This window comes from Opisthocomus hoazin, chromosome 10 (assembly GCF_030867145.1).
Source record: "Opisthocomus hoazin isolate bOpiHoa1 chromosome 10, bOpiHoa1.hap1, whole genome shotgun sequence".
Taxonomy (NCBI): domain Eukaryota; kingdom Metazoa; phylum Chordata; class Aves; order Opisthocomiformes; family Opisthocomidae; genus Opisthocomus; species Opisthocomus hoazin.
In genome coordinates, this window is record NC_134423.1 from 18,953,918 (window position 1) to 18,967,164 (window position 13,247).

Genomic DNA, 13,247 nt, shown 5'->3' on the forward strand with positions numbered 1-13,247 from the left:
CAGGTGGCTTGGGGACAGCCCAGCCGAGGGCAGGCAGCCTGGGGACAGCCTGGCTGAGGGCAAGTGGCTTGGGGACCCCCCCGGCCCCCACTTACATCTCCACAGCCTGCCTGGCCTCCCCTGGCCACCCGCAGCCTGTGAGGAAAATCAGGTCTGAAGACGTTTTTCACCACATAATTGCTAATTCCTTTACAGTGAAGAAACGGTTTTATGTTTTCTTTCAGGACTTAGGTTGGATGTGATTCGCCAATAAACCGCTGCCATTGGCTTTCCAGTCAGGAATTAGCTCGGCATGTAACGCAGCCGTTAAGCGGCGGGGTGGGAATTGCTCCCTCGGGCACCGTTAAGGAGTGCTGCTTTGGAAAGGATGGCATTTAGTTAATGAAGTAAAAGGGATAAACCCTTAGTTGCGGTGGTTTCCCACTGCCAGGCAGATGTGTGCCAGAGAGCTGAGAGGCATTGGAGCTCGAGGTGGCCGAGGCCAGCTCTGCCATGTTGTGGGCACCCCGAGCCCTGCCCGCGCCGCTGCGCTCGCTGCCTGCTTGGGTGCACTCCGAGCGCGGTCCTGCCTGTCCCTGCAGTCAGTACGCAGTCAAATTCAAATAGCAGATAAAACGTCATTTAAAATAACTGGAGTCAGCAGTCTTTTTGTTTTTAAAAAGAGTGCTTGTGCTATGAAGACCAGAGTTTGGCTGTTTAATATCTTATTTTTTCCTGAAGTTTTAATTCATCTCCCATGCATATTTCATTAAAGCTGTGCAGGCTTTTTGTGATAATATTTTTGAATACATATACAACTACATTGTTACTTATCTTTGTACCAGATAAATCTTCCACAAAACTTTGCTTAAAGGATTTCTTGTGCTAGTATTCCTGGAGTCATTCTTGCAGGTTTTTGCTGACGGATAAGTTTTAATGCAATGCGTCATTTTAGAAAAAAATCAGCAGCCATTTAAAAGAAAATGGAGCCCCGTTCTTTTACATGGAAACACGAAAGTATTTATAGTGAAATTTTACTTGAAATAGAGCACTATCCATAACTTCATAAACGCGTGGCACATTCCATTTTATAAGGTGCTGTTCCTGCACTTGAGGCTTTTTCTGGGTTTTGTGTTGATTTTTTTATAAGAGAAAAGAACTTATAGTAAGATAGGAAAAAATAGACCTTATTTGCAGAGAATATGGATGGGTGATTTAATTTAGTCTGTTGTTTTTAGGCCAGAAAAAAAGGTTAATTTATTTTTCATACACTTACTTGTTAAAGGGTTTATTCGGTTGAGCTAGTGTCACTTGACAGCCGGGATTAATGTGCCAAGATGAATTCAAGTGAGAGTTCGATGTATTTATTCTGCATTTTATTTCACAGAAAACTGTTTTCTTTTTGCTCTGTAGCATGTCTTTAAGCTGGAACAAGAAGAATATATGAAGGAACAAATACCATGGACCTTGATTGATTTCTACGACAATCAGCCTTGCATCAACCTCATAGAGGCCAAGATGGGAATTCTGGATCTGTTGGATGAGGAGTGCAAGGTGCGTTTAAGGCCTCGCATAGAGAAAGAGGTCATCAGCCGTCCTGCTTCTGGGGCCTCAGAGGGAAAAGTCGTCTGCATACAGCCATCATTTTGACACTCTGCTGTTGAAAGGATTTGGAGAACATACACACAGAACTGGCAATTACAGGAGGAGAAAAAATGGTTTTAGTCATGCTTTTTTTTTGCCCTCCTCTCCATCATGTATCTGTTTCTGGGCCTCTGATTAACCTTTGTTTTGACTCTGGCAACTTTCTCTTTCCCGAGTGCTGCTAGTGCAGTCTTTGGTCCTGTCAGATTTCTCCAAATTGCCTGTCGCTTGGTGTCTCACCTTTTGCCTTTATCTTAGTTTAATTTATTCCAAGCCACATACAGGGGGGATGGCATGTGGTGTCTGCTTCAGTGAAAACGCAGCTTGGGGTTCTTGTGTATCCCAGAGCACCACAGGCAATCTCTAGTGGGGGTGGCTGAGTTCTGAGCCGCTGCAGTGCTGCTCAGTCAGGTAACACCTCTTGGATCCCTGCCGCCAGGTGTGCGACACTGGAGGCGTTACGAGCGTCGTATGTGCCACGTAGCAGCTGCACCCGCTGCTGGGCTGCCTCCAGTCCAGAGCATTAGAAAGGCCAGTGCACAGCTGGTTACTGGCTTCCTCGCTTATGGCAGTGCTGGAAATCCAAAGAGTTGGAGTTCGAAAGCAAACCACAAAGTATTGTCCCTGGTCTTCTTAGTTTCTTTTGCTACTGATAAGTTTTCAAGACATTTTAAATAGGTGTGTGTTCTCTTCTGTAGATGCCAAAAGGCTCAGATGACACTTGGGCCCAAAAACTGTACAATACTCATTTGAATAAATGTGCCCTCTTTGAAAAACCACGTTTGTCAAATAAGGCTTTTATCATCAAGCACTTTGCTGACAAGGTAAGGACTTTTCCTCTGGTATCTTTCTGTGGCTGGTGCTGCTGAGCGTGTGCGCGGGAGGGGATACTGGGGTGGGCGGCTGTTGCAGGCAGCAGCTGAGCAGCAGCATCCCTTGCTGTGCTCGGCTTCTTGCAAAATGTGTGCCTGCCTGTACACCCAATCAGGAGAAGAGAGTTGACCTGGCAGCTGTGCAGAGCTAGGAACACAAACAAGAGCTCCTGGCTCCTGTCGCATGCTGTAACCACTAACCATCCTTTTTCAAAACATGACAGCTTGGTGTGTTTGCAATTCACAGCATAATCTTATCAATTCCAGTTGTGCTGTAGAAATACACAGAATAGAAAATCATGTATCTCACCCTAGTTTTAGCTAAAGAGCAACAGTCAAATGATGTTGGTCTTGCTGCCATCTTAATGTGTGAAGAGGAAAGAGGCTAACACGGCCCTTCTCATCGCTGGAGCAGCCTGTACTGCTCCCACCCTCGCCTCTGCTCATGGGTGAACAGCCATGTCTAGGAAGCTGGGCAAGGGGTCTCTCTGGATTGCATGCTTTGGTTGGCACCATGCTGCATCATCAAACGGAGCAACGCCTCACGTTAAAGGAGAATAAAAAATTTTCAAATCCCACGTAATGTCGTTGTCCTGTTAAACAAAGATGCTGCCTTACAATATTGTCAGCTCTGTTGAAAGTTTGGAGAGGCTCTGGGCTTCTTATCAGTAGGTCTGTTCGTGCTCACGTGGGGGATTGGAGGCCTTTGTTTGCCTCCGCTTGCTTTCTCGCAGGTTCTTGAATTTAGGCGTAGAAGAGGGGTCCTGTTCTTGTTGTGTCTAGTGTTAACTTAAGGAAAGCAGCAAGAACATCTCTGTAGCTGTTTAGATACGTGAGTTCTGCTTTATTTGGTGGATGAGAGAGCAAGAAGGATTTAATTAATATTTCATATACTGTACAGTAGGCGACCAAGGCTGAGCAGTGAGGGCCAAGGAGAGCTAACAGTAGCTCCAGGCAGGTATTGGCAAAGCTCTGAGCTCTGATGCTCTGTCTGAGCAGTTTATGCTCTCCTGTGTGCTTATGTGAGTGCGTACAGACATCTTGAAGGGCGAAATGAAGCTGCAGCTGGCAGGTGAGTACCTGTGTGCTTGGCCGTGGTCCTCTCCGGGGGAAGGCAGAGATGCTGCTGCCCTCTCCTGGCATCCTCTCCCGCAGTGGGAGCCTTGCTGGTACCCGAGGTGATGCTCCGAGCGGGCTGTCGGCTGTGGGTAGGCTGTGGGGAGATCCTCGGCCTCCTGCCCCCCTAGGAATTTTTTGAGATGTTTTGCAGTGTCGTGCTGTAAGCCCCGATAAATGGCTGTACTGAAAGAGGGGCTGCTGATGGCCTTCAATCTGTCTGCTCTGAAAGAATGAAATTGCTATAAGGGTCTGCTTTTGTGTTTTATAGTCTGCGCTTCTGCTGGTAAAAGATTGTCGAGTTAGCATGTGACGCTTCATGAGAGTTAGCATACTTAATTAATATTGAATTCTAAGGTATGGACTCTTGACAATAGTTTTTGGGTTTTGTTCAGCCTTGAATTAGGACAGTGAAATAAATACTAGGTTTTTGTCTGGTGCTTTGGCCATTCTGTGGTCCAGGAGACTCCGTGGCCCTGTGACAGAGGGTTGTTACGTATTGTCACAACATTCAGACTTTTTATTGCTTCTGGTAGAAATAGTCTTTCTGAGTACAGATGAGGCATTTTCATAATAAGCTGCAGGCAGATCTACTTACTGCCTTTCAGCTCATGAGATGAGATACTGTCTCCTCAGTTGCATCAGGATTTCACACAATTTTGCAGCCCTGATACCTTCAGTGAAGGAGATGCTCAACACACATTTTGATTCTTCACGTTTACGGTAACCGTTCAATCATGCTGTCTTACCACAAGCATCTCTCAGCAGTGAAATACCTCTGGTATAATGCAATAACAGTGTTCATCTCTATACATTTTAATGTTTTACGTTTTACTGGAAAGCACTCTGTTTGAGGAAAATCTATATTTAACAAAGATGCGCTTGGGAGCTGATATTTTCAACATCCACAAGAATTACCTATTTTAAACGTGAATGTTACAGCTGGTGAATTCTATGCAACCTTTAATATTTTTTTGTAAAATGGTGATTTTCAGGTGGAATATCAATGTGAAGGCTTTTTGGAAAAGAATAAAGACACAGTTTATGAAGAACAAATTAAGGTCCTAAAATCAAGTAAGGTTAGTATAAGGATCTTTTTTTTTCTTCCTTTGCAGTTATGAATCCTGGAATTAAGGGTCATATAAAATTTCTTACAAACCTAGGAAATATATTTCCCTTAGTATCAGATCAACTGAAACTGAATATACTCTGTGTTTTACTTGGCTCTCTGTATGAATTTAGAAAGTTCTGTAGCCTAATTTTCCTTCATGTAAGAGGAGTCTATATTTAGCCACTGATTCTACTGTTTGGATTTTTTTGGTTTGCTTTGGTTTTTTGCTTTTCACAAAACTTTGCTATATTTTCTGTAAAGGCATCAAGGATTTATGAAATACTGTAGTCTACTAAAATACTAAATACTGAAATACAAAAGTACTGTAGTCTGCTTCTAAAATACTGTAGTCTTAACAGTTAAGCCCTTAATTTTGTAAACTGAAAACAGAAGCTCCTTGTTTATGGCCTGACAATTGAGCAGAAAATTTCCGGAGGAGATACAAGTTCTGTTCCAGAAGCAGAATGAGAGAGGAGTGAAATGTATAGGCCCTAAGGACACAAAGCAGAATTTACAAAGTCTTGCCTTCTTGATATCTATGAAAGAAAGATATCTGAATTGAAAATTACTGCATGAAGGAATATTATAGAACAGGCCTTCAGTGGCATCGTCTGCTGTTTTTAATGGCAAAAATGCTAGTTGTGCTCTTCTGAAATGTAAAGGCAATTAACTTGACATTGCAGTGTGGTGGCTGTTGGGAATTTGCTAGCTCTAATGGCCCAGGAAGCTGAGTATCAAGGACAAGCTATTTAAAATTATGCTATTCTATCAGGAAAACCACAATTTTTCTCTTCTGTTTCTATTCTGAGCAGGTATATGAAGCTAAATGACTAAAACATGTATTGTAATGAAAACCTACAACAGACTCTCCACTGAGCGAAGTGTTGAAGTGGCTTGAGCGAAGTCAGCTGCTGTGTGTGTGGGAGACTGGTGGCACCCTGGGGGAGCTGGCAGGCACCAGTTGCTCGTGTAGTTCTGGCTCTGCCCCAGCATGGCCATGCACTGTGCAGGGCTGCTCCGGGGGATGTAGTCCAGTAAGGGACGATGGGGACATAGCTGGGCTCAGGCAATAGCTCGGGTAGGCTCAGTAGGTTGAGTCAATTCAGTCTAAACACCAAGAAACAATACAGTTTTTCCCAATGGTAAATTTTACCAAAACCAGTGTTTAAAAAACAAAATCAACTGTGAAGAAAATAGATTTTCAAAAGAAGAATGTTTAATTTTTATTTTTCAACAGGCCTTCTTTATTAATAATTGTAGTAGGATTGCATTTCTAATTTTTTTTTGTTATTGTCGCTGTTTTCTGGGTTTGCTGTGCACGTTCAACAGAAGGTAATTCTAAACTGAATGCATCATCTGTCATCCTGCCCATGCCCACTCTCACACACAGCTCGAATGCTTCTTTGCTCTTCAAAGTGCATGACATACACTGCTCTTGGCAGGCACTGTAGAGTTTAGCTATTTATTTTGGCCTTCTCTGTAAATCCACCCACAGGACCTCTTTGAACTAGTTCAATTTCCATGCATGTATTATGAGAGCAATCCACCAGTCCTCAGCTTTTGTGCTTGCTACTGGCATATTGTTAAAATCATCTGTTGTGGCTCGGTATTGAAAGAAATGGTCTGTAAGATTGGTCTGTTCAGTTGTCTGGAAAAATTACAGGGAAAATTCTTGCTTGCTTGTTTTCTACCACGTGAATTACCTGCCCTTTGATCAGTGTTTTCCCTCTCTTTGAACACCCCAAGTGTTCTGCAAAACAAAGAAAATTGATAAGATACTAAAAACTAAACCAAAATGAAAACTTGAATGCCCCCACAGTGTGGACGTCTCAGCAGTGCTCTCCTGTTGTTGACCTCTGCTGCTGAAGGCCATACATTGCTCCTTCCTTCTGCATGCCGTAACTGAGGCAGTGTCCGTGAAAATGGCGCCTTTGGAATGCACTTGCCCACTTTTACAGGCAGATTTTACCAGGTTTGGAAAAAGGGAATGAGGGTTATGTACTCATAGCTTGGAAGAGCTCATCCATCTGCAGTCCAGACACTGAGGACCCCCTTGCCACCCCCACCCCTGGTGTGTGAGACCCTCAGCAGTTTCAGACAAAGCATATTGCATTCAGATAAGTTTCTGTATGAGATGAAAAGACTTGGCTGTGGCGCTGAGATACCTGTGCATACCAGCTCACTCCATCTGACTGCGGGCAGCTGAATGAGGTGGTGGTGGCCCAATCACTCTGAACTCTTTATTGAGTCAGTGGAAGGAGGTGGGTTAAATCACCCCGTGGAAATGTCATTCTTCCACCAGCTACAGAGATAATCTAAGCAGATCGTGCTCCTAATCTGGCAGACTCAGGTGAGGTAAAGCCAAGATGTGATACTCCTGTTTTAGTTCAGGAATTCAGGTTACCTTTGTAGCATTCATAAGCATTATATTATGCTGGAGTGTTGTGCTGGATGCTACTGAGGAACATTTGATGCCTTCTGCTAGCCCGTCTGGCACGACCACAGAGCACAATACCATTTTGTTGCGCAGCATGTTTCATTGGATATTGTGCATGCTCACCAAGTTTTATAAGGCAAAACCAATTTTATTTTTTAGGTTGTACTTAGCCCAAGCACTTTCTAGTACTGAAAATTGAATGCTCCTGTCTCTTGGGAGAAAACACACAGATGCTAGATAAAAGATTATTCATTGACAGGTAGAGAAGTTCAGATTTTCTTACTCTTGTAATGCTTCTGAAGTGCTCTAGTTGTCAGTAGAAAGACCTGGTGGTGGTATTTTTAGTTATGAGTTACTTCAAAGCAGCTATTATGTATGAGTGTATTTTGTAGCCATTAGAGAAGGGGAACCGGAAGCCCTGAGTGACATTTGGAAAGGTGTTTCAGGTTTTCCCTCCACTCCCACTGGCCTGAGAGTAGATCTTTGGTCAGATAAATTTGGCTGATGTTTTTTTTTAGTTGATGGTTCCTCTTTTAAGTTGATTATTTCAATTTAGAGTGACAAAGCAGGAATATTCTTTGTTGCCTGCTGGGTTATTCAGTGTCCTAGATATTTCTCAGACACAGAGGAGTCTCATGCACCACTGGAATATGAAAGGACCCTGTTGTTTCCTTCTTAGATCAAAGCAGCCATATGTGATTGCAGTTGGTATTTGCGAAACTGCCATCAGTATCTAACAGTTTCACATGGAAGCTATTGCTGGCTCTATGAAGAAAAACCTCAGATTAGAATTTTACCTTCAGAAGGAGACTCAATGATCAAACCCACAAAAATTTTAGTATTCAGTTGTGGCCTGCTCAGTATACTACTAGCTTGAATGCTTTTTTGCATTTGTCCCCATGTGGGATTCAACAAAAACACAGTGCTTACAAAAACTGAACCTGGATTCTAACTACCTTAAACACAAACGGGTGCAATCGCTTGCCTGGTCCTTACCTTCTGTATTTTTTCTGCTGTTATGCCAGTTTAAGCTGCTACCAGAGTTATTCCAGGAGGAGGAGAAGGTCCTCAGTCCCACGTCAGCAACCCCTTCAGGGCGCGTGCCTTTGACTCGCACGGCTGTAAAACCAGCCAAGGCAAGGCCAGGTCAAGCCAGCAAGGAGCATAAGAAAACTGTGGGACATCAGGTGAGTTTGAAGATGCAGCTCTATTAAATAAGCTCTCGCTCTACTTCTGTCTTTCTCACAGGTGTCTGGGTGTGCTGGTGCTTCTTGGGATCCCTTCTCATTTTGAGACAGGTGTAGCTGGTTATGACTTACAGTTTGGAGCAAATATCCCCTAATTACTAATACATTTTGGGCCACAGTTTCAGGGAGCTCAGTTCTTATTGTGGTGCCAAAACCAAAACTCATGTTTTTCAAAGCAGATTTAACATGCTGTGTGCTGGGAAGCTTTGAAAGTCTTACATTGTGTCTTTTTGATCATGTCCCATATTGTCTGACTGAGATCAAAAGTGGGAGTTCAGTCCCCAGAAAATGTGGTTCCAGATATCAGTGGGTTAAACATAAAATATCCATGTGTATGTGCCAGAATTAAATTAAAAGTATGAAATCAGTATTGCTGAAGAACTCACTTCTTTGTTACTTTCCACTCAACAGATTTAACAGGTGTTTTTTCAAGATAGTTATGTCCCCAATCAGTGCTTCAGATATGACAGATTGTCCCTCGGACTACACAGAGGAGCTAAGGGGAACTTTTTTGACAGTTTGGTACTCAGTTTTTATCTGCTTGCCAGCCTATACCACTTTGCTAGTGAGTAGTGGCGTTCTTCTTTTCCCTGGGGCTTCCAGGAGGTCTGCGTGGGTAACTCTTTTTATGTTACTGTAGGACAGCCTAGAATATTAATCAGCTTTCGGGGAGCATAAGTTCTTGGTATCAGGGTCCCCTGCCAGTTCTTGAAGATGAAGCAGCTACATCTCTCGGGTGCTCATAGTTCTGATAAAATCACCAAAAATGCCTGGTCTTTGTCCACTAGCTTGAATGACTGTCGATACCCTAACAAAGACGTTAGCACAGTGTCTGTGCAGAGTCAGGAGACAGTCGCACTGCTAAGTGAGAATCAGGGAATTCAGCAAAGGTTTGATTTGGATATTAATAATTTCTCTGTAACCTTCCCCATGCAAGGTATGTCAGGCTATGGGTAGGAACAGGAATGGTTATTCATGGTACTGTACAGAATGCAAATCTGCTTGGCATGTCTTCGTGGTACAGGCTGCAAGTTCCAATCTTCTGCAAGTCATGCAAGAGAACCCCTGCTCAGTTGTCTTTTTAATTTGCACTTCATTTCTGATTTTGCAAGAAGATAGTATCGTGAGGCTGGTAGAGGCCCAACAGTTTTGTTGTCAGACTGAAACTGTGAGTTAAAGTGTTAGAGCTACTCTCATACTACTCCTGTCAATCAACCATGTATATTAATTGATAAATTTTAAAGAAAGCATTTTTTTAAGAAAAGTGTTTTTTAAAAGAGAAGTGATTTTTATCATACTCTGTGTAGAAAGAGAGGTTGTCTTAGAATCATGAGTTCAACAGAAAGAGGGAAATCCGTAACAATATGTTTAAAACATCTAAGACGTGTTTTCATAGTTTTCTTTTATCTATTAGGGTATTCTGTGGTTAGAAGGATTTACTGCAGTGCGTTAGGTATTTGTGGTCCTGATACTTCTTTAAAAGTAAAGCTCCTAAAACTCTTGGATATTGGACTTCCAAAGTTCTCTTCAGTAGGCTGGACATTGGGATCAGTGGAGCAGAAGAAGTTGATTTTTTTTTTTACCACTCTGTTGATTTTAAATGTGATTTAAAATTTATTTAAAATTAAATGGCTATTTAGTAATATGCCATGAAGTTTAGTCATGAAGAGATGGATTAAACAAAGATTAGGGTAGATGAGGCAGTCAAAAGCTGAAAATAACTCAGTCTATCCTATGTTTTTGTAATTTTATCACATGCTGATATGGGAGCTTTACTTCTGTAAAGCCTAACATTTAGAAGTCTCACTGTAATATAATTCACCAACAGATGGTATCTGAAACTAAAACTATTGCCATAACAAAAACAAGCAGGTGTTTATTACTGAAAGCATTATTACAAATCAGCAAATATCCTTAGGTCCGCTTCCTGAGGATCTGTTAGACATGACTGAGCTTATTCCTGATGTTCCCTGATATTTTTTCCCTTTTTCTTTCTCAAAAAGTTTCGAAACTCTCTTCATCTGCTGATGGAAACCCTGAACGCTACAACTCCACACTACGTGCGCTGTATTAAGCCTAACGACTTCAAGTTTCCGTTCACGTAAGCTGGTTCATGTATGGTTCACACAGCCTGTGCATGGGAGGGAATTGCCCAAGGCCTCAGGGGAGCGAGGTTCTGCTAAACCTTGCCCACTCAGGAGTGGTGTGTCTCCTTTCTCTTGTTATGGACTCATTGTGCAAGTGTATGTGTACTTACAGCAGGAGATATTTTGGGATGAATAGAGGGAGAAATACTTCCTGATGCGCCTTTTTTTTTTTTTTTTTGTATTTATGGTGGTATATGAGAAACAATACCTGCGTTTTCACTGCTAGCTGTTTTAAATGTGGCTGGCAGTTTGCACTTCTTGAGTTTATTTGAGATGTGCTGGAATTTGATTTGGAGATTCCAACATCTTTTTCCTTATCTCTTTTTCATATATGAACTTGCTTAGAGGTTTTCTTAAAAATCTGCTTAAAATCCGGGCACACAAAGACTCCCGTGGCTGTTAGGCCAGCGGGAAGCAGGAGAGGACGAGCAGCTTGCAGCAGCCAACAGGCTCGGGCAATTCCCCATTCAGGCGGTCCTCTGTTATCGCTGAGTTGCAGAAGCACTAGCTGGGCTTGTTAACCACCCATCACATCCCACTCCTGCTCCCGCTCTGTGCCACTCCTGTCCTGGGTGTGCGCAGGGCCAGAGGTCCCATGTAATGCAGAACTAGCCCCATACCCACAGGCTCTTTTTATTCCTATGTAGATTTGATGAAAAGCGGGCAGTGCAGCAGCTGAGAGCTTGTGGTGTCCTGGAGACCATCCGAATCAGTGCAGCTGGCTTCCCCTCCAGGTGTGTTTGCAGCTTTTTAGATTGCTTTCAGCTGCAGTTCTTCTTTTTAAGAGAATTATTAATTGTTCGGACTGACACTGTCTCTGTTTTTGGGGCAGGTGGACGTACCAAGAGTTCTTCAGCCGTTACCGTGTTCTGATGAAGCAGAGAGATGTCCTTAGTGACCGAAAGCAGACATGTAAAAATGTCCTGGAGAAGCTGATTCTGGTACTAGACTTAGTGCTGAAAGCATTTGGACTCTGAAGGAGTAACGATAACGTCCCATACACCTTCATAGGCACACTATTTCAGTGTACTTTGTAGAAGTACTAAATATTAGCACAGGAACTGCAGAATTTCCCCGTATATCACAGGAAAGGAAGACAGTGATTTTAAGTGTGGGTGAGTTGAGGGTGAGCCTTATCTTGCTTAACGCAAGGTGTATTAACCACACCTTCAGTAAGGTATAGTTACCTGGACCTTTCTGATGGGGAGGTGTTTATGTCTGTGTATGTGTTTGTGTCTTTCACACTGCTCCTCTCAGCTCCTGTGCTGAAGTTAACCTTTTTCATTCCTTTCATCCTCGTCACTGGGTCTCCCTGCTTAGCGCTGTGGCTGTGTCCTCATACCTCAGCAGCCTCTTGCTTTGCCTTCTGCCTCCAGTTGTAGCCCTACATTCCCAGTCTATGCCACCCACACCACTGGTGTTGCACCTGAACTGATGTGTTTCTTGGGATTTCTTAAGGACCGATGAAGAGCGGAGGGCAGGCAGGCTCCAAAGAGACAGTTGCAGGCAGTCCTCAGTAGAAGGCGGCTAACTAAGACTTACTCAGAAGTATCAGTTATGAAGGGAAAGAGATAAAGTTTACTGAAGATATAAAAGCAAGAAACCTTACCTTGCTGAAGTGCAATCCCAGTGTTGGGATGTTTAAGGAAACAAAAACATAAATACTATGCAGGCAGGCTGGGGCTCAGCTTTTTAAATTCTGTGTCATTGCGTGGACTTAACTAAAATCTTTTGGTTTCTATGCATGTGTCTGTATTTATAGTGTTAATGTGTAGTGTTAAATGTATCCTAATCTGTAGTTCTTTGACTGCTATTCCTTTTAACTTAACATCAAACAATCAACAAAATTTTTTTTTTCGATGCACTTTTGTACCTTCTCAGTTCTTCCCTCCAAGGAGTAGTACAGCCTATAGCGGTAGAATATTATTCTCTTTCTGGTTTAGTTCTGAAATTTCAGATGTGTTTGAGCAGCAGCGAGATGCTTTGTTCTGGCTTTGTCCTGATGCAGTAAATGATGCGTACATGTTTGAAGCCCCGACTGTTTTGTTTGTACTGTATAATACGGTTGGAGATGGGCTGTTCAGAGGGGCCATCTAGAATTTAAGCAGGAAATTGTCCATGTGCATTGCCTGCATTGCTTTCATACTCGTCGCCTCCTGTAGCCTTCCACGTCTCTTATAATCTTTGTGGCATTCTTGTCTAAGCAAAAATCTCACACTGCTCCTGTAGGCCATGCTTGTGGCCTTATTGTATTAATTTGTTAACAGAATCATACAGAGAAAATACTCTCCTGCACTACTTAATTTACATCTAGATTTACTTGAAATATTACACACTTAATTTTGCCTCTTTACTAACTGTACCTCATTTAGCCCTTCATGCCTTTTTTTTCTACCCACTAACATTTAATGCTGTAACTGATCCTCTTTTTACCTCTGAAAATAGGACAAGGATAAGTACCAGTTTGGTAAGACAAAAATATTTTTCCGGGCTGGTCAAGTAGCCTATCTGGAAAAAATAAGGGCAGATAAGTTGAGAGCTGCCTGTATCCGCATCCAAAAGACAATCCGAGGCTGGCTGATGCGAAAGAAGTACGTGCGTATGAGGAAGGCTGCCATCACCATTCAGAGATATGTCAGAGGGTACCAAGCACGATGGTAAGCAATGCTCGGGGGAAAACCCACACTAGCCTCA

At 42.8% G+C, this 13,247-nt stretch overlaps 1 protein-coding gene across 5 annotated transcripts in view; it reads left to right on the plus strand.

Annotated features, from left to right (window-relative positions):
• MYO5A (myosin VA) overlaps positions 1-13,247 on the plus strand; it is a 106,063-nt gene that overhangs the window by 57,492 nt on the left and 35,324 nt on the right. For all 5 annotated transcript variants that reach the window (XM_075431342.1, XM_075431347.1, XM_075431344.1 and 2 more), the window contains exons 12-19: positions 1,393-1,533; positions 2,322-2,447; positions 4,607-4,690; positions 8,185-8,346; positions 10,410-10,507; positions 11,201-11,287; positions 11,386-11,494; positions 12,999-13,210. In XM_075431342.1, the coding sequence (XP_075287457.1) occupies positions 1,393-1,533; positions 2,322-2,447; positions 4,607-4,690; positions 8,185-8,346; positions 10,410-10,507; positions 11,201-11,287; positions 11,386-11,494; positions 12,999-13,210 (1,019 nt within the window). The remainder of the gene's footprint in view (positions 1-1,392; positions 1,534-2,321; positions 2,448-4,606; positions 4,691-8,184; positions 8,347-10,409; positions 10,508-11,200; positions 11,288-11,385; positions 11,495-12,998; positions 13,211-13,247) is intronic.